At 43.7% G+C, this 18,534-nt stretch overlaps 1 protein-coding gene across 2 annotated transcripts in view; it reads left to right on the plus strand.

Annotated features, from left to right (window-relative positions):
- The window catches only part of POU2F3 (POU class 2 homeobox 3), a 149,081-nt gene that overhangs the window by 123,311 nt on the left and 7,236 nt on the right, over positions 1 to 18,534 (plus strand). For both annotated transcript variants that reach the window (XM_044290109.1, XM_044290110.1), the window contains exons 6-10: positions 10,660 to 10,736; positions 12,664 to 12,840; positions 14,953 to 15,094; positions 16,039 to 16,175; positions 16,267 to 16,428. In XM_044290109.1, coding sequence (XP_044146044.1) covers positions 10,660 to 10,736; positions 12,664 to 12,840; positions 14,953 to 15,094; positions 16,039 to 16,175; positions 16,267 to 16,428 — 695 coding nt within the window. The remainder of the gene's footprint in view (positions 1 to 10,659; positions 10,737 to 12,663; positions 12,841 to 14,952; positions 15,095 to 16,038; positions 16,176 to 16,266; positions 16,429 to 18,534) is intronic.

Consider the following 18,534-nt stretch of genomic DNA (forward strand, 5'->3'; position numbering starts at 1 on the left):
AGCCTTACAGGGGGGTGATCAATGACAGGGTGGTGATCAATGACAGGGTGGTGATCAATGACAGGGAAGTGATCAGGAAGTCTATATGGGTGATCACCCCTCTGTCATTGATCACCCCCCTGTAAGGCACCATTCAGACGTCCGCATGTGTTTTGCGGATCCGATCCATGTATCAGTGGATCCGTAAAAATCATACGGACGTCTGAATGAAGCCTTACAGGGGGGTGATCAATGACAGGGGGGTGATCAATGACAGGGAAGTGATCAGGAAGTCTATATGGGTGATCACGCCTCTGTAATTGATCACCCCCCTGTAAGGCTCCATTCAGACGTCCGCATGTGTTTTGCGGATCCGATCCATGTATCCGTGGATCCGTAAAAATCATACGGACCTCTGAATGGAGCCTTACAGGGGGGTGATCAATGACAGGGGGGTGATCAATGACAGGGGGGTGATCAGGGAGTCTGTATGAGGTGATCAGGGGTGATCAGTGGTTCATAAAGGGTTAATAAGTGACAGGGGGGGGTGTAGTGTAGTGTAGTGGTGTTTGGTGCTACTTTAGTGAGCTGCCTGAGTCCTCTGGTGGTCGATCCAAACAAAAGGGACCACCAGAGGACCAGGTAGCAGGTATATTAGACACTGTTATCAAAACAGCGTCTAATATACCTGTTAGGGGTTAAAAAAAATCACATCTCCAGCCTGCCAGCGAGCGATCGCCGCTGGCAGGCTGGAGATCCACTCTCTTACCTTCCGTTCCTGTGAGCAGGAAATCTCGCGTCTCGCGAGATGACGCATATATGCGTCGCTGAGCGCAGGGCTGCCACCTCCGGACCGCAGATCTGCATTAGGCGGTCCGGAGGTGGTTAAAAGGGTTGTCCCACAAAAATATTCTACATTTTTCAAACCAGCACCTGGATTGGAATACTTTTGTAATTGCAATTAAAAATGTTGTATACCCACCAAGCTAGTCAATAAAATGAGTGTATAGCGCCACCTGCTGTTCTTTTCCTCATTTCTCCATCCACCCTACTGAGGTGGTCGCACATGCTCAGTTTGAATCTTCAACTGTCACTAGTCGTATCTTGTGTTAGAAGATATGGCAGTTACAGGGAAAGAGTTACAGCAGAAAAGACACTCCCCCTGAGCTGTGATAGGGAAAGAGCTACAGGAAAGGCTGTGCCCTTGATAGGACACGCCCCCTGAGCTGCTAGCCTGAAATAAATCTAGAAAACAATTGCAGCAATGGATGTGGAGATCTCTGAATCCATGTGAGGTACAGGGCTGGTTCTAGCTTTGTTAGGAAGAGATTATCTTGGACTATATGATGTCTTATTTTCATTTGTACTTTAAACATTGCATAACCCCTTTAATAACTGGAGCAGACATATTATCTACTACTACTAGTACTACTACATATTACCTAACTACTGGAGCTGACATATTAATTAAGCCAAGCTCAGGCATGAAGGTGCACATTTACATTGCAAATGTCTTCACTATATTCAAGTGAATAGGTTTTTCCCATTCAGATCTTCCAGGAGATGATACTACTGCAATCATTTAAGGGTGAGATGCTATAAATGAAAATGCAAAGCAATGCTACCTTTCCTACCCATTGACTTGAATGAGGACAAAAGGAAATATAGTAAAACTGTACTGTAGTCTAGAACCTGTTTTTATGGGAATTCCCACAAACGTTGCACTTCGAGCTGTTATCCTCCTCTTTGTGCGGTTGTCACCCTCGGGGCAGTGGTCAGCACTATGGGAGGCAATCTGGGCAAAGACTTTCCAGTAGAAGGGAGACAGGGGGCTTTCTGTATGCCTGGAGCAAGCTCTCGGTTTCTGATGTAATGTCATGTGAATTGTATATTTAGAAGAAAAAAAAAATAACTTTTTTGTGCTTTCAGTTATGATATATCTTATGTATGTATTGTGTTATTAGCTTACGTGATTGCTGATGTGTGTGTGCAAAACATAGATGCATCATATGACTAATGTCTAGTCTAAATATATCACCCTATGTCTATACATATATATGCAGTATACACAGATTGTCATAAATACCACCTGTCATCTTTTCTCTATATATACAGTATACTTGGATTGTCATACATACCGCCTGCCATATTTCCTGACCTCAATAATCAAATTCATAATTTCCTGGAACAATTGTCCCAATGTTTTCTAAGTAGACAGAAGAAAACAAAGTCTTGAGACCTGGTTATCTCATTTAAAAAAAGGAGTGAGCCCTAAATATACTAAAATGTGTATGAGAGTAGCTGCAGTCCTGAACTGCCAAAATTGGTGGTTTGGCCAACTTTCGTCTAATGTGTATGGCCGACTTTAGAAGGGGCAAATGCCTGAAATCTAACACACCGAGGGTCCACCATTTCCAAGATGTCTTCCTGGTAGACTGCTAAGTGCATAAATATGAAATAGTGAAATTTTTGAAGGAGGTAATCAATATGTAATTCTTGGAAAATCACTTTAATAATTTTAAGAATTGATAGCTTTAGGCCTCATGCACACGACCATAGCAGGTCCGTGCTCGTATTGCGGCCCGGAAACAGCAGGGCGGCAATATACGGGCACCAGCCGTTTGTGCACCATATGACAGATGCGGACCCAATCACAAAGTTCTTCTGAGGGTTTTCTGTCTGTACCCCCGCACTGCAAAAAAGTAGTGCATGCACTACTTTTTTGCAGTGCGGATTAAGGGACGCCATTCAAGTGAATGGGTTTGCGTCCGCAGACTGCAAGCACATGGTTGGTGCCCATGCATAGAGGACCGCAAATTGCGATCCACAACACGGGCATGGCCGGCACACAGTCTTGTGCATGAGGTCTAACAGTACCAATTAAGATATATTTTTTAAATTAACCATAGTTTTTGTCCCGTGACATACATACTGGCTAGAAATATTCCTGAAAGAGGCATGAATGCACCCTGCGTACAGATATTTTACCAATATGAAGACTGAATGTAGAGCACATGGCAGCATAGTGCCATCTACTGGAGACTTGTGGCGTAGCAAGTCACTTGACTAGAGTGTTACACACAGGAGACAGGATCTCCCCGAATTCATCTTCTCTACCCAATGACAGTATCGTCCATGCTCTGTCATTTATTCTAAACTTTTCGATGAGCAAAAAGAAATAACTATTTGTATATTTTATCAATACAATTTTCCTAGTTCTGAAAGTCTAAGGCAAGGATCAGCAACCTCCGGCACACCAGCTGTGGTGAAATTACAACTCCCAGCATGCACAATTTCTGGTCTGTTCTCAGATCTCCCAAAGAACTGAATGGAGCATGCTGGGAGTTATAGTTACACAACAGCTGGAGTGCCTGAAGTTGCTGATCCCCAGTCTAAGGAATCTCCTGGTCTTCACACCTAAAGGAAGGGGTATTCCGGTTCAAGCATGTTCTTCCCCATCCAATGGAGAGGGAATCTGTTAGACTGGTAGGGGTCTGAATGCCGAGACCTTCACCGGTCATGAGTAGGGGACCTTGGTGGTGGTAGCACTGATGGAGGAATAGTGTAGTCAGGAATGGAGATGAGGGTCATCACCAGGAGAGTAATCGGAATATCACAGACCAGATGGGAGTGTAGTCAGAATGTAACCGAGAACAACAGGTACCAGGCCATGTAACCGGGAACAACAGGTACCAGGCAATGTAACCGGGAACAACAGGTACCAGGCAATGTAACCGAGAACAACAGGTACCAGGCAATGTAACCGGGAACAACAGGTACCAGGCAATGTAACCGAGAACAACAGGTACCAGGCAATGTAACCGGGAACAACAGGTACCAGGCAATGTAACCGGGAACAACAGGTACCAGGCAATGTAACCGGGAACAACAGGTACCAGGCAATGTAACCGGGAACAACAGGTACCAGGCAATGTAACCGGGAACAACAGGTACCAGGCAATGTAACCGGGAACAACAGGTACCAGGCAATGTAACCGGGAACAACAGGTACCAGGCAATGTAACCGAGAACAACAGGTACCAGGCAATGTAACCGGGAACAACAGGTACCAGGCAATGTAACCGGGAACAACAGGTACCAGGCAATGTAACCGAGAACAACAGGTACCAGACAATGTAACCGGGAACAACAGGTACCAGGCAGAGAGTCCAAAAGAAAAGAAAGTTGGTGCCGGTTAGAACAAAAGCCGAGTTCAGGATCCAGAGCAAATTCAGGAGTCAAACGCAGTAGTAAAAACGCATGAACGAAAGGACATGATGAACCTTAAAGGAGTTGTCTCACTTCAGCAAGTGCCATCTATCATGTAGAGAAAGTGAATACAAGCCACTTACTAATGTATTGTCATTGTCCATATTCCCTCCCTTGGCTTGATTCATTTCCATCACATTATACACTGCTCGTTTCCAGGGGTTATGACCACCCTGCAGTCCAGCACCGGTGGTCGTGCTTGCACACAGTAGGAAGAGGAGCCGAGCTTTCTTGTGGTCAGGACTGTGGGAGTACACATAGGCTGGAGCTTTTTTTCTATAGTGTGCAAGCGCGGCTATTCAGGTTGAGGCCACAACTTTCTGCCGCAGGTCTGTGCGCTGATTAGCCTCATTCAATGGGACTGATCAGCGTATGGCTGCCCACCACTGCCTCAGGAACTGCGGCATAGTAGAGCACTGAAAAAAAAAGCCTCGATCATTGGTGCGGTGCCTGGCGGTCAGAATTGAGGTGCTTTTTCACACTCAATTGTTGGAATCAGCATAAAAACCTGTAAGTGAACAAAGTTTTACACAAAACAAGTTAGAAAAATAAGGCTACTTTCACACTCACGTTTGGTGCGGATCCGTCATGGATCTGCACAGACGGATCCGCACCGATAATACAACCGCATGCATCCGTTCAGAACGGATCCGTTTGTATTACCTTTAATATTGCCAAAACGGATCAGTCTTGAACACCATTGAAAGTCAATGGGGGGCAGATCCGTTTTCTATTGTGTTTTTTATTGAGACGTTTGCCTCTGCATCGTCAGGCGGACACCAAAACGCTTCAAGCAGCGTTTTGGTGTCCGCCTCCAGAGCGGAATGGAGGCGGAACGGAGCCAAACTGATGTATTCTGAGCGGATCCTTTTCCATTCAGAATGCATTAGGGCAAAACTGATCCGTTGAGGACCGTTTATGAGAGCCCTGAACGTATCTCACAAACGGAAAGCAAAACGCCAGTGTGAAAGTAGCTTATGTCGTCTATAAAAAATATTCTAAATCAACACAAACACAGATAAACATATAATAAACATGAAGTTATTAACTTATACACATAAAAAACAAATCCTCAGAAGAACAAACATCACTAGCAAATTGCAAATGTAAAGTGGCAAGGACATTGTAATAATTTAACATCGTGCTTTGGGTGGCTGCCAGATGTGTTCTGCTAAGCCATCGGATACCTTTACCTGGGATAACAAAAACTCTGGACACAATTCAGGGACAGGGGAAACAAATGGTAACATAGTAACATGGTTTTAAGGCAGAAAAAAAAATACATTTGTCCATCCAGTTCGGCCTGTTATCCTGCAAGTTTATCCAGAGGAAGGCAAAAAAAACAAAAAAACTGTGATACAGAAGCCAATTTACCTCATTTTAGGGGGAATAAATTCCTTCCCGACTCTAATCAGGCAATCAGAATAAATCCCTGGATCAACGACCCCTCTCTAGTAGCTATAGCCTGTAATATTATTACACTCCAGAAATACATCCAGGCCCCTCCTGAATTCCTTTATTGTACTCACCATCACCACCTCCTCAGGCAGAGAGCTCCATAGTCTCACTGCTCTTACCGTAAAGAATCCTCTTCTATGTTTGTGTACAAACCTTCTTTCCTCCAGACGCAGAGGATGTCCCCTCGTCACAGTCACCGTCCTGGGGATAAATAGATGATGGGATAGATCTCTGTACTGACCCCTGATATATTTATACATAGTAATTAGATCTCCCCTCAGTCGTCTTTTTTCTAAAGTGAATAACCCTAATTTTGATAATCTTTCAGGGTACTGTAGTTGCCCCATTCCAGTTATTACCTTAGTTGCCCTCCTCTGGACCCTCTCCAGCTCTGCTGTGTCTGCTTTGTTCACTGGAGCCCAGAACTGTACACAGTACTCCATGTGTGGTCTGACTAGTGATTTGTAAAGTGGCAGGACTATGTTCTCATCACCGCCATCTATGCCCCTTTTGATGCAACCCATTATTTTATTGGGCTTGGCAGCAGCTGCCTGACACTGGTTTCTACAGTTCAGTTTGCTGTTTACTAAAATTCCTAGGTCCTTTTCCATGTCAGTATTACCGAGTGTTTTACCATTTAGTATGTACTGGTGACTTGCATTATTCCTTCCCATGTGCATAACCTTAGATTCGTCAGTGTTAGGCTACATGCACACGACCGTATGTGTTTTGCGGTCCGCAAATTGCTGATCCGCAAAAACAAGGATAACCTTCCGTATGGCATCTGTTTTTTTTGCAGATCCATTGTAATAATGCCTATCCTTGTCCACAAACTAGAAAAAAATAGGACATGCACTATTTTTTTTGCAGAGCAACGGAACGGACATACTGATGCGGACAGCACACGGTGTGCTGTCCGCATTTTTTTGCGGACCCATTGAAACGGAACGGACACGGAAACAAAATACGGTCGTGTGCATGAGGCCTTAAACCTCATCTGCTCCTTCTCTGCCCAAGCCCCCAATCTATCTAGATCCATCTGTAGCAGTATACTGTCCTCTGTAGTATATACATACAGTACACTGTCCTCTGTAGTATATACATACAGTACACTGTCCTCTGTAGTATATACATACAATACACTGTCCTCTGTAGTATACATACAGTACACTGTCCTCTGTAGTATATACATACAGTATACTGTCCTCTGTACTATACATACAGTACACTGTCCTCTGTAGTATACATACAGTACACTGTCCTCTGTAGAATATACATACAGTATACTGTCCTCTGTAGTATATACATACAGTACACTGTCCTCTGTAGTATACATACAGTACACTGTCCTCTGTAGTATATACATACAGTATACTGTCCTCTGTAGTATACATACAGTACACTGTCCTCTGTAGTATATACATACAGTATACTGTCCTCTGTAGTATACATACAGTACACTGTCCTCTGTAGTATATACATACAGTATACTGTCCTCTGTAGTATACATACAGTACACTGTCCTCTGTAGTATACATACAGTACACTGTCCTCTGTAGTATATACATACAGTATACTGTCCTCTGTAGTATACATACAGTATACTGTCCTCTGTAGTATACATACAGTACACTGTCCTCTGTAGTATATACATACAGTATACTGTCCTCTGTAGTATATACATACAGTATACTGTCCTCTATAGTATACATACAGTACACTGTCCTCTGTAGTATATACATACAGTATACTGTCCTCTGTAGTATACATACAGTACACTGTCCTCTGTAGTATATACATACAGTATACTGTCCTCTATAGTATACATACAGTACACTGTCCTCTGTAGTATATACATACAGTATACTGTCCTCTGTAGTATATACATACAGTATACTGTCCTCTGTAGTATACATACAGTACACTGTCCTCTGTAGTATATACATACAGTATACTGTCCTCTGTAGTATATACATACAGTACACTGTCCTCTGTAGTATACATACAGTACACTGTCCTCTGTAGTATATACATACAGTATACTGTCCTCTGTAGTATATACATACAGTATACTGTCCTCTGTAGTATACATACAGTACACTGTCCTCTGTAGTATATACATACAGTATACTGTCCTCTGTAGTATATACATACAGTATACTGTCCTCTGTAGTATACATACAGTACACTGTCCTCTGTAGTATATACATACATACAGTATACTGTCCTCTGTAGTATATACATACAGTACACTGTCCTCTGTAGTATACATACAGTACACTGTCCTCTGTAGTATATACATACAGTACACTGTCCTCTGTAGTATACATACAGTACACTGTCCTCTGTAGTATATACATACAGTATACTGTCCTCTATAGTATACATACAGTACACTGTCCTCTGTAGTATATACATACAGTCTACTGTCCTCTGTAGTATACATACAGTACACTGTCCTCTGTAGTATACATACAGTACACTGTCCTCTGTAGTATATACATACAGTATACTGTCCTCTGTAGTATATACATACAGTATACTGTCCTCTGTAGTATACATACAGTACACTGTCCTCTGTAGTATATACATACAGTATACTGTCCTCTGTAGTATACATACAGTACACTGTCCTCTGTAGTATATACATACAGTATACTGTCCTTTGTAGTATATACATACATATACATACAGTATACTGTCCTCTGTAGTATACATACAGTACACTGTGTTCTGTAGTATATACATACAGTACACTGTCCTCTGTAGTATACATACAGTACACTGTCCTCTGTAGTATACATACAGTACACTGTCCTCTGTAGTATATACAGGGAGTGCAGAATTATTAGGCAAGTTGTATTTTTGAGGATTAATTTTATTATTGAACAACAACCATGTTCTCAATGAACCCAAAAAACTCATTAATATCAAAGCTGAATATTTTTGGAAGTAGTTTTTAGTTTGTTTTTAGTTTTACCTATTTTAGGGGGATATCTGTGTGTGCAGGTGACTATTACTGTGCATAATTATTAGGCAACTTAACAAAAAACAAATATATACCCATTTCAATTATTTATTTTTACCAGTGAAACCAATATAACATCTCAACATTCACAAATATACATTTCTGACATTCAAAAACAAAACAAAAACAAATCAGTGACCAATATAGCCACCTTTCTTTGCAAGGACACTCAAAAGCCTGCCATCCATGGATTCTGTCAGTGTTTTGATCTGTTCACCATCAACATTGCGTGCAGCAGCAACCACAGCCTCCCAGACACTGTTCAGAGAGGTGTACTGTTTTCCCTCCTTGTAAATCTCACATTTGATGATGGACCACAGGTTCTCAATGGGGTTCAGATCAGGTGAACAAGGAGGCCATGTCATTAGATTTTCTTCTTTTATACCCTTTCTTGCCAGCCACGCTGTGGAGTACTTGGACGCGTGTGATGGAGCATTGTCCTGCATGAAAATCATGTTTTTCTTGAAGGATGCAGACTTCTTCCTGTACCACTGCTTGAAGAAGGTGTCTTCCAGAAACTGTCAGTAGGACTGGGAGTTGAGCTTGACTCCATCTTCAACCCGAAAAGGCCCCACAAGCTCATCTTTGATGATACCAGCCCAAACCAGTACTCCACCTCCACCTTGCTGGCGTCTGAGTCGGACTGGAGCTCTCTGCCCTTTACCAATCCAGCCATCTGGCCCATCAAGACTCACTCTCATTTCATCAGTCCATAAAACCTTAGAAAAATCAGTCTTGAGATATTTCTTGGCCCAGTCTTGACGTTTCAGCTTGTGCGTCTTGTTCAGTGGTGGTCGTCTTTCAGCCTTTCTTACCTTGGCTATGTCTCTGAGTATTGCACACCTTGTGCTTTTGGGCACTCCAGTGATGTTGCAGCTCTGAAATATGGCCAAACTGGTGGCAAGTGGCATCTTGGCAGCTGCACGCTTGACTTTTCTCAGTTCATGGGCAGTTATTTTGCGCCTTGGTTTTTCCACACGCTTCTTGCGACCCTGTTGACTATTTTGAATGAAACGCTTGATTGTTCGATGATCACGCTTCAGAAGCTTTGCAATTTTAAGAGTGCTGCATCCCTCTGCAAGATATCTCACTATTTTTGACTTTTCTGAGCCTGTCAAGTCCTTCTTTTGACCCATTTTGCCAAAGGAAAGGAAGTTGCCTAATAATTCTGCACACCTGATATAGGGTGTTGATGTAATTAGACCACACCCCTTCTCATTACAGAGATGCACATCACCTAATATGCTTAATTGGTAGTAGGCTTTCGAGCCTATACAGCTTGGAGTAAGACAACATGCATAAAGAGGATGATGTGGTCAAAATACTCATTTGCCTAATAATTCTGCACGTAGTGTACATACAGTATACTGTCCTCTATAGTATACATACAGTACACTGTCCTCTATAGTATATACATACAGTATACTGTCCTCTGTAGTATATACATACAGTATACTGTCCTCTGTAGTATACATACAGTACACTGTCCTCTGTAGTATATACATACAGTATACTGTCCTCTGTAGTATACATACAGTACACTGTCCTCTGTAGTATATACATACAGTATACTGTCCTTTGTAGTATATACATACATATACATACAGTATACTGTCCTCTTCTGTGTTTATTACTTTACACAGTTTAGTTTCATCTGCAAAAATGTATATTTTACTGTGCAAGTCTTCTACAAGATCATTAATAAAAATAAACGGTAGAAAATTTACTCCAGCGGAATCCCAGTGCTTACAACGTCAGTAATACAACTGGTCCATGTGGGGTTCCCCTATTGGAGCGACATGACTTGTAGTTTTATTTTTTAGAACATGGTAGAGCTTTAGTAATTTATACTGTTCTTGCACACATTTTTTTGTAGCTTTTGAACACATGAAAAAAATGATTGACCGTAATTCTTACATCTTTAGGTCTTCTGCAACAAAATCTCCTTGCATTGCCTCATCAGCAAGGTGGATCTCAAGCTGGAATGGGGTTGGCCTCCCAGGTAGGACAATACACTATTATGATGTTAGAGCCGCAAGGCTGAAATGTTCCTGGAGGCGATGTTCAGAGAGCATTTATAATGGAAAATTGGAAGTCCCTAAAGAACTAAAATATAGACGAGAACATGTATTATCATAATCTGTAAAATTCAGGATAAAGAAGAAGTAAAGCACAGTACAAGAGTGAGCATGTACAGAAATGTTAAAAGTTGCTACATTCAACATGTTCAATGAAGTTTATAATTTGTTCAAACTGTGCTTATCAGCCGGCTGCAAGCACCAGGACCGGCCACCCCACCCCCTCGGTCAGTGATCTCCATATGAGCTGCATATAGTAAATGGAATAAACCAACAATGTTATCATTATGTGTAAAACATACAGTGATCAGCCATAACATTAGCACCACCTCCACCTGCCTAAGATTGTGTAGGTCCCACTTGTGCTGCCAATACAGCTCTGACCTGTCAAGGCATGGACTCCACAAGACCTTTAAAGGTGTCTTGTGGTATCTGGCACCAAGACGTTAGCGGCAGAAGCTGGAGAATCTTGTTTTCTCCAGCACATCCCACAGATGATTGACCAGATTGAGATCTTGGGAATTCGGAGGCCAAATCATTATCTTGAACTCTTTTCATGTTCCACAAACTATTCCTGAACTATTTTTGCAGTGTGGCCTCTGCAAGCCTTCCTTATTCCCATAATACATCCCGGTGCCATCTCTTCTCCACATGCACCCGGCCATCCACATGGATTAAAATTATATGTGATTCATCACACAAGACCACTTTCTTTCATTGCTCTAGTCCAGTTTTGATGCCCGCATTGAGGGGTGGATTCGGAACCTACAGAGGCCCTGGAAAAAAAAACTAAAAGTGGCCCCATGTTGTAGGTGGGTCCAAATTGACAGAAGATTGGATAAAACAAGTAGGCAGGGACAACAGAAGTAGGCAGGGCCTGTAATACTGTAGTACACCACAGAATATCGCCCCAGAAGAACCAAATACCCAGGCACAAAATACTGCCATCCCAACCACAGTATTCAACTGTATCACTGTTGAGTTCAGGAGGCCACCTGTGGCCGTTGAGCATCCAATAATTATGTACCTGGCTTGTGCCATCAAGACAGCTTGTGTGGCCCCCTGGCCATTGGACCACCAGGAAATTTCCCTGTAGGGTCAATGGCCAATCCGCCTCTGCCCATGTGCCCACAGTAGTGTACATGTGTCCGTATGGGCACGCTGCTGCAGCAATGTAGCCCTATACACAGTAGGCCATGATGCCCTGTGACACCCTTCCATCATAGCCAGAAGTAATGTTTTCAGCAATTTGTGCTGCAGTAGCTCTTCTGTGGGATCGGACCAGATGGGCTAGCCTACATGCATCAATAAGCCTTTGGCAACCAAAACCCTGTCACCACTTGTCCTCCTTAGGCCACTTATGGTAAGCAGAAACCACTACATACTGGGAACATCTCACAAGACCTACCTTTTTAGAGATGCTCTGACCAAGTCATTGAGCCATCACAAGTTGCTCAGATCCTTACACACTTGCTCCCAACACTTCAGTTCATTTGCTGCTTAATATATCCCAACCATTGACAGGAGCCACTGTCACCAGATAATCAGTGTTATGCACGTCATCTGTCGGTGGTTGTCATGGCTGATATGTATATATAAATCCATCCTAAGCTATCAGGTACACTTTAAGTGAACACACAAGTCAAGTCTTCCCAAATCCATAAGGACAATTGTGATTCTCTACGACCCTGCCGACAGAAAGGGCCTCCTACTGCTGAAGCATCTATATGACATGAGCAGTGTACAGCTCTCCCCCTTACAGCCTGGCCTCTCATCAATATAACCTCATCATGTCTCATTCTGTAATTAGAAAGAACTTTACTAACTTTATTATTTACTGACATCTAACAGGCTGTTGGGCGTCCAGGTCTCCCCGGTTCTTCTATGGAGCCTCATTTGGAAATAGCACAACACCTACATGCCCCAAAACACATATCTGTGGCCACGGATGAGCCCAGCGACTTGGAGGAACTGGAAAAGTTTGCCAAAACGTTCAAGCAGAGAAGGATAAAGCTTGGATTTACGCAGGTAAGAAATGTGCTGTGTGCACATAAATAGGCCACTATCACACAGTCGTGATTTCCATCAGCGATCGGGAGCCAAAACCAGGAGTGATACCTACACAGATATAAGACTTAGGGCTCATGCAGATGAGCGTGCTGGCTCAGCGACCTTATTGCAGATCATAAACGTGCACTCCGCGATAAGTATCAGGGATGCGGATCCATTGACTTGAATGGGTCAGAATCTGCAGGATACGATCGAAGATAGGACTTCACCTATGTTTTAGAATTGTGGAGGCGCGGATCAGAGGCCCACAGAAGTACTACAAAGCACTTCCAAGGGATTTCAGGTACGTGCCTCCGCACCGCAAAAGATAGAACATGTCTTATCTTTTGCCTTAACTTGCGGACCGTGGACCCATTCAAGTCAGTGGTTCTGCATCTGCAAACGGAGTGCCATTTGCAGTCCGTAGCACGGGGCCCACACCATCGTGTAACATCCCAGAGTTATGTTACTAAACTCTTTTACCCCGCTACAACCTGTTAGGTGTATTTGTACTGTCATCCTGTGTAATTTAACATCACATCCTCACAAATGTGCATTATAAACCTTTGTTAAATGTATTTGCTGTAATTTCCATGTACACCAGCAGGTGGCAGCAATGTGTTTAGAAGGGACTTAGTTTAGTTTAGCATATCGAGACTGGAATAGTACATTCCAGTTTACTCCCCCCTCTTTGAGGAGGTGTGGAATGTTCCCACATCCTGCCTCATGGGTGGGGAAGGAAGTTAGAGTTAGTGTGCCAGCCACCCCGGCTAAGGGAAGGCTGTGCTTGTAGGAGCTCCCAGTTCTAGGGATCCAAGCCAGTCTCTTGTCTCAGCTGAGACAAAAGATCACCATTCTAAGTCTGAGCCTTTCAGCCTCAGCTGGTGACAAGCAAGCAGCAACCTCCAGAACTCCAGGAAGAACCATACTCTGTGAGCATAACTGTGAGTACCGTCCAGAGACCAGGAGAAGCCAAATTCCTCCTCAGCTAGTCAGTCCCATACACAGCAGAAGATAGAGCAGAAGATAGTAATTCCTGCCATATTCTCCAGGCATATGATAGAAGCAGAAGACAGATTCCGGCCATACATTGCCAATACCTGCTGGGATCAAAGACTATTGCTGTATCTCGCATGGATTACTGCTGCACCAGAGTAAAGTCAAGTTTGAATTATATACCAAGTCTGGATCTCATTCATTACTACCAAGTTCCTCAATTACTCCTACTAGCAACACATTCATTTATTGCAAGTGAGCCAGGAGTCCAGCCGTACCCAGGTAGGAGACACTGTTGTCTCTGTTTGATAATGGCAATAGTGTCATTACACCACTCTGGCATTCCTAACCTGGTACGTGGGTTGCAACACCTTAAAGGGCCCTGTGACTGTACCCTGCGCACGCTGCAATTGGCGTCACAAGCAAAAACTATTAACTATCATTTACACCTGACCCAGTCATTGCATATTGTAGCGTCAGTGTGCATTATTCCAATCCGGCTTACTACAATCGTCTGCATGAGCTCTTAGTGGAAAGATCTCCTCCTGTTTTTTGTTCCGTTCCTGGTTTTGGCTCACAAACACTAATAAAAATCACTGACCAAATACTGACTGTCTGAAAACGGCCATAGACTTTATATGTTATATTAAAGGGGTTGGCCAGTTTATATTACTAGCTGCATTAATAAGCATTATTAAACTATCGGCACTGATGTCTCAGTGCAAACAAACTGTAAGAAATAAGGCCTTATGCACACAACCAGAATTTTTTTTCGCCTCCCATCTGCCTTTTTTGTAGATTAAGTGTAGACCCATTAATTTGAATGGGGCTGCAAAAAATGCGGACAGTACGCCATGTGCTGTCCACTTCAGTATGCCCGTAATGCAAAAAAAAAATAAAAAATAGAACATGTCCAATTCTCCATTTTGCGGACAGGAATAGGCATTTTGGCAATGAGGCCTGCGGAAATTGTGTAGGATGCACACAGCCGGTATCCGTATTTTGCGGGTCTGCGGTTTACAGACTGCAAACTACATACGGCCTTAAGAAAACACACGACAATTGGTGACGGCTAGCACAATCTCTTTCTTTCAGGGTGATGTCGGATTGGCCATGGGCAAACACTATGGGAATGATTTCAGCCAAACAACAATATCACGATTTGAAGCCCTAAACCTGAGCTTCAAGAACATGTGCAAGCTGAAACCTCTGCTGGAGAAGTGGTTGAGTGACGCAGGTGAGGGTCATATGGCTGGTCCTGCCCGCAGCGTAATGTATACAACATCAGTTCTAGCTTTTTATATGATTTCAGCGAGGATATGCATAATATGCAGGCTCCATCCACCTCCAGCCGCTGATTGACAGATTTCTCCCTACTACTACTGTCTACAGGGAGAAATTCGTAAAGTAGTGGCCGGAGGACATGGCACGTTTTTAAAAACCAGGGAAGGGGGATTTTTTTAAAGTCAGTTTTCTTTGAGTCTGTTTTGGCGTACTTTGCTCAAAATGTATCAAATGGCACACATTGTTAAATCTGGCAAATCTTTAAAGGGGTTTTCCAAGTTTTTCATACTGATGACCTGCTTGAGAAGGCACATTAGCACCGCAGCCTTCTCGCAGCTTAGTCTAGGTCAAGTTCATTGGTCACATGGCCTGGGAGCAGCTCAGTCCCCATTATAGTAAATGAGGCTGAGCTGCGATACCAAGCACAGCCACTATACAATGTACGGCATTGCACTCACGCGGAAATAAACTGAACCACGCAACGCAATTAAAACTGACTGAAATTGTGTGCTCACTCGCACGATTTTCCCACCACGCACCCGCATCCTATCTGGCCCCAATCTGCAACGCCCATGTGAAAGGGGCCTTAGAGCAAAAGCAGGCCTGGTTAGTAGGGTCCATAACATATGCCATAACATTGGGGGCCCTAGTTATGTTCTAGAGCAGTGTTCCTCAACTCCAGTCATCAGGGCCCACTTACCGGTCATGTTTTCAGGATTTCCTTAGTATTGGGCAGGTGATGTAATTGGTGTCAATGCATCAGGACTTACCACAGGTATTCATTCTGTGGGATATTCTCAACTCATGACCAGCAGGTGGGCCCTGAGGACTGGAGTTGAGGAACACTGTTCTAGAGCATCTCAATTTATACTAACTTGTGTCACCCTTGCTTTCTAGAATCGGCTCCATCAGACGCTCCCCTCACCTCCAATACCACTTTTCCCCAACTAAGTGAAATGTTTGGGCGTAAAAGGAAGAAAAGAACAAGCATTGAAACAAACATACGTCTGACCCTGGAGAAACGCTTCCAGGATGTAAGGACAATGCTCTACTTCATTCAGTGTGCTTCTTCCTTATGTCGTTACTGGAAACCAGTGTGTTTTTTTTCTTTCATTCCTCTTACAGAACCCAAAGCCAAGCTCTGAGGAGATCAGTATGATTGCCGAGCAGCTTGCTATGGAAAAAGAAGTCGTGCGGGTCTGGTTTTGCAACAGACGACAGAAGGAGAAACGAATTAACTGCCCGATCAACATGCCACTGAAGTCTCCGATCTATAACTCAAGAATGGTGAGATTTGTGTTCCTGGCCTCGTTATGTCTTGAACTTTTTCAGTCTAGCGTCCAGGGTGCCATGACTGTACAGATTACCCTCTCTGCCGAAGGTCGTCCATTTAGAATCTTAGTACTTATACCCCTGTAATGATAATGAGTCGTGGATAATCAGAGTGTGGATGCTCACTGCGGTTTCTGCACAGAATCTGCAGAAAGAATTGGCATTTATGGTTTTTTTCTCACATTGTGGATTTGCAGTAGACACATTTGTTAGCATGTATTTCCCATTGAAATGAATAGGGGGCAGATTTTATGCAGATTTTGGCATGGGATATGTGGCAAAATTCCAGCATGTGACCATGTGCTTGGGCTTTGTTCACTTTTCCATGTCCGTTTGATGTCCGTGAAAAATTCTGTGTTTCATCCATGAAGATGTCACTGTTTGGTCCATGTGTCCATTTCTTGTCCTCCGTGTGTCATCCATATGCCACGTAGACTGCTGGGCTGCAAGTTCATTTCCAGAGCATCTCCTATTAGGCCTCTTTCACACGAGCGTGACGGATTGGCTCCGGAATCCGGATGCGTTCAGTGAAACTCGCACCATTTTGCAAGCAAGTTCAGTCAGTTTTGTCTGCAACTGCGTTCCTTTGTCCAGTTTTTTCCGTGCGGGTGCAATGCGTTTTGATGCGTTTTTCACGCGCGTGATAAAAAAAATTAAGGTTTACAAACAACTTCTCCTAGCAACCATCAGTGAAAAACGTCTTCCGGATGCAATGCGCTTTTCACTGAAGCCCTATTCACTTCTATGGGGCCAGGGCTATGTGAAAAACGCAGAATATAGAACATGCTGCGTTTTTCACGCAACGCAGAACTGATGTGTGAAATGAATGGGTCAGGATTCAGTGCGGGTGCTATTGCAGTGTCCCAGGGGGTCAGTAGTGTGTGCTGGGCTTTGTAGTGCAGATTGACCACTAACCTGGGATCCACTGTCGTCTTCAATTGGGGCAAATACTGGAACAGGCAGGTATTTAACAGTTCGTGACGCCAGTGTCAATTAAACGGTGACACGCCGTGTAAAGTATGGTGGAAGAATGAAGCAAGCACAGGATAGCCAACAAAAACTGGAACTTTTACTGAATATCAGTCAGGATAATACACGGACACTGGTAGTGCACAGTTCCATAAAAGACGGTTGGTTTCAGACGAATACAGATGGTTCTTGACATTACAGAAAGGCCGGTCTTAGCGATGAATTATACAGAGTGTTAATTACAGGAGATGCAGTACAGGCGGCTTGCACACTATTCCTGACTGGTCCTGCTACATGTGACTTTCTCTCCAAGGTCTAATGCCCTTTATCTGGCGTACCCTTGAAGCTGTCCTTATCTAGTACCTCCTCTGTTATCTTGAGTACCTCTCGCTTTATCTGATCGGCCTCTGTGGTAATCTGTGTCTTGGCTTGTGGCTCGCTTATGCTGCTTCAGCTGAACGGATGGTGACTCAGGAGGGGAACCTTTTCCTTGGATCCGGAACCCGGTTACAGGGCCTTTACTACCCTCTCCTAGCCGGCAGGCTTCAGGCCTGCTATGCTCTCACAGGCCCATAGCCTGGCCTTCTCTCAGACACAGGATCATTTCTGACCTCTGCTTCCCACTGTCTGTCTCCTCTGCTATTACTTCCTGACTGGGCCTTATATAACCTAGGGTTCCCTAGCTCCCTCTAGTGACTAAGAGCTGGAACTACACCCTAGCCGGCCTGCAAAATGCACGTTTCACAGTAACAGGAAAATACATAGCATGACATTATAAGATATTCTATACCAACTTCCCCTTAAATACAGGGGGAACGACAATACCCAAGTGACCCTTCAGTAGTGACGGGGTATTACTCTCCCGTACACTACATACCCCGCTGCTTTAAGCTGAGTACGACCTCGTACTCCATCAGGGCCCGCCCAACTGGAATCATGACCTGAAATAGAGGAAGACACATGCATGCATACAGATATGTCATTTACACTCTTATCAGACCCAATTGGAAATGGCGAAGTGCGGTGACAAGGGGCGTCGTTCTCTTTTTCACAGGATAGTGAGTGGAACGGGGGCGCTGACCTGGCACAGCG

The sequence above is a fragment of the Bufo gargarizans genome, chromosome 4 (genome assembly GCF_014858855.1).
Source record: "Bufo gargarizans isolate SCDJY-AF-19 chromosome 4, ASM1485885v1, whole genome shotgun sequence".
In the NCBI taxonomy this organism is placed as follows: Eukaryota; Metazoa; Chordata; class Amphibia; order Anura; family Bufonidae; genus Bufo; species Bufo gargarizans.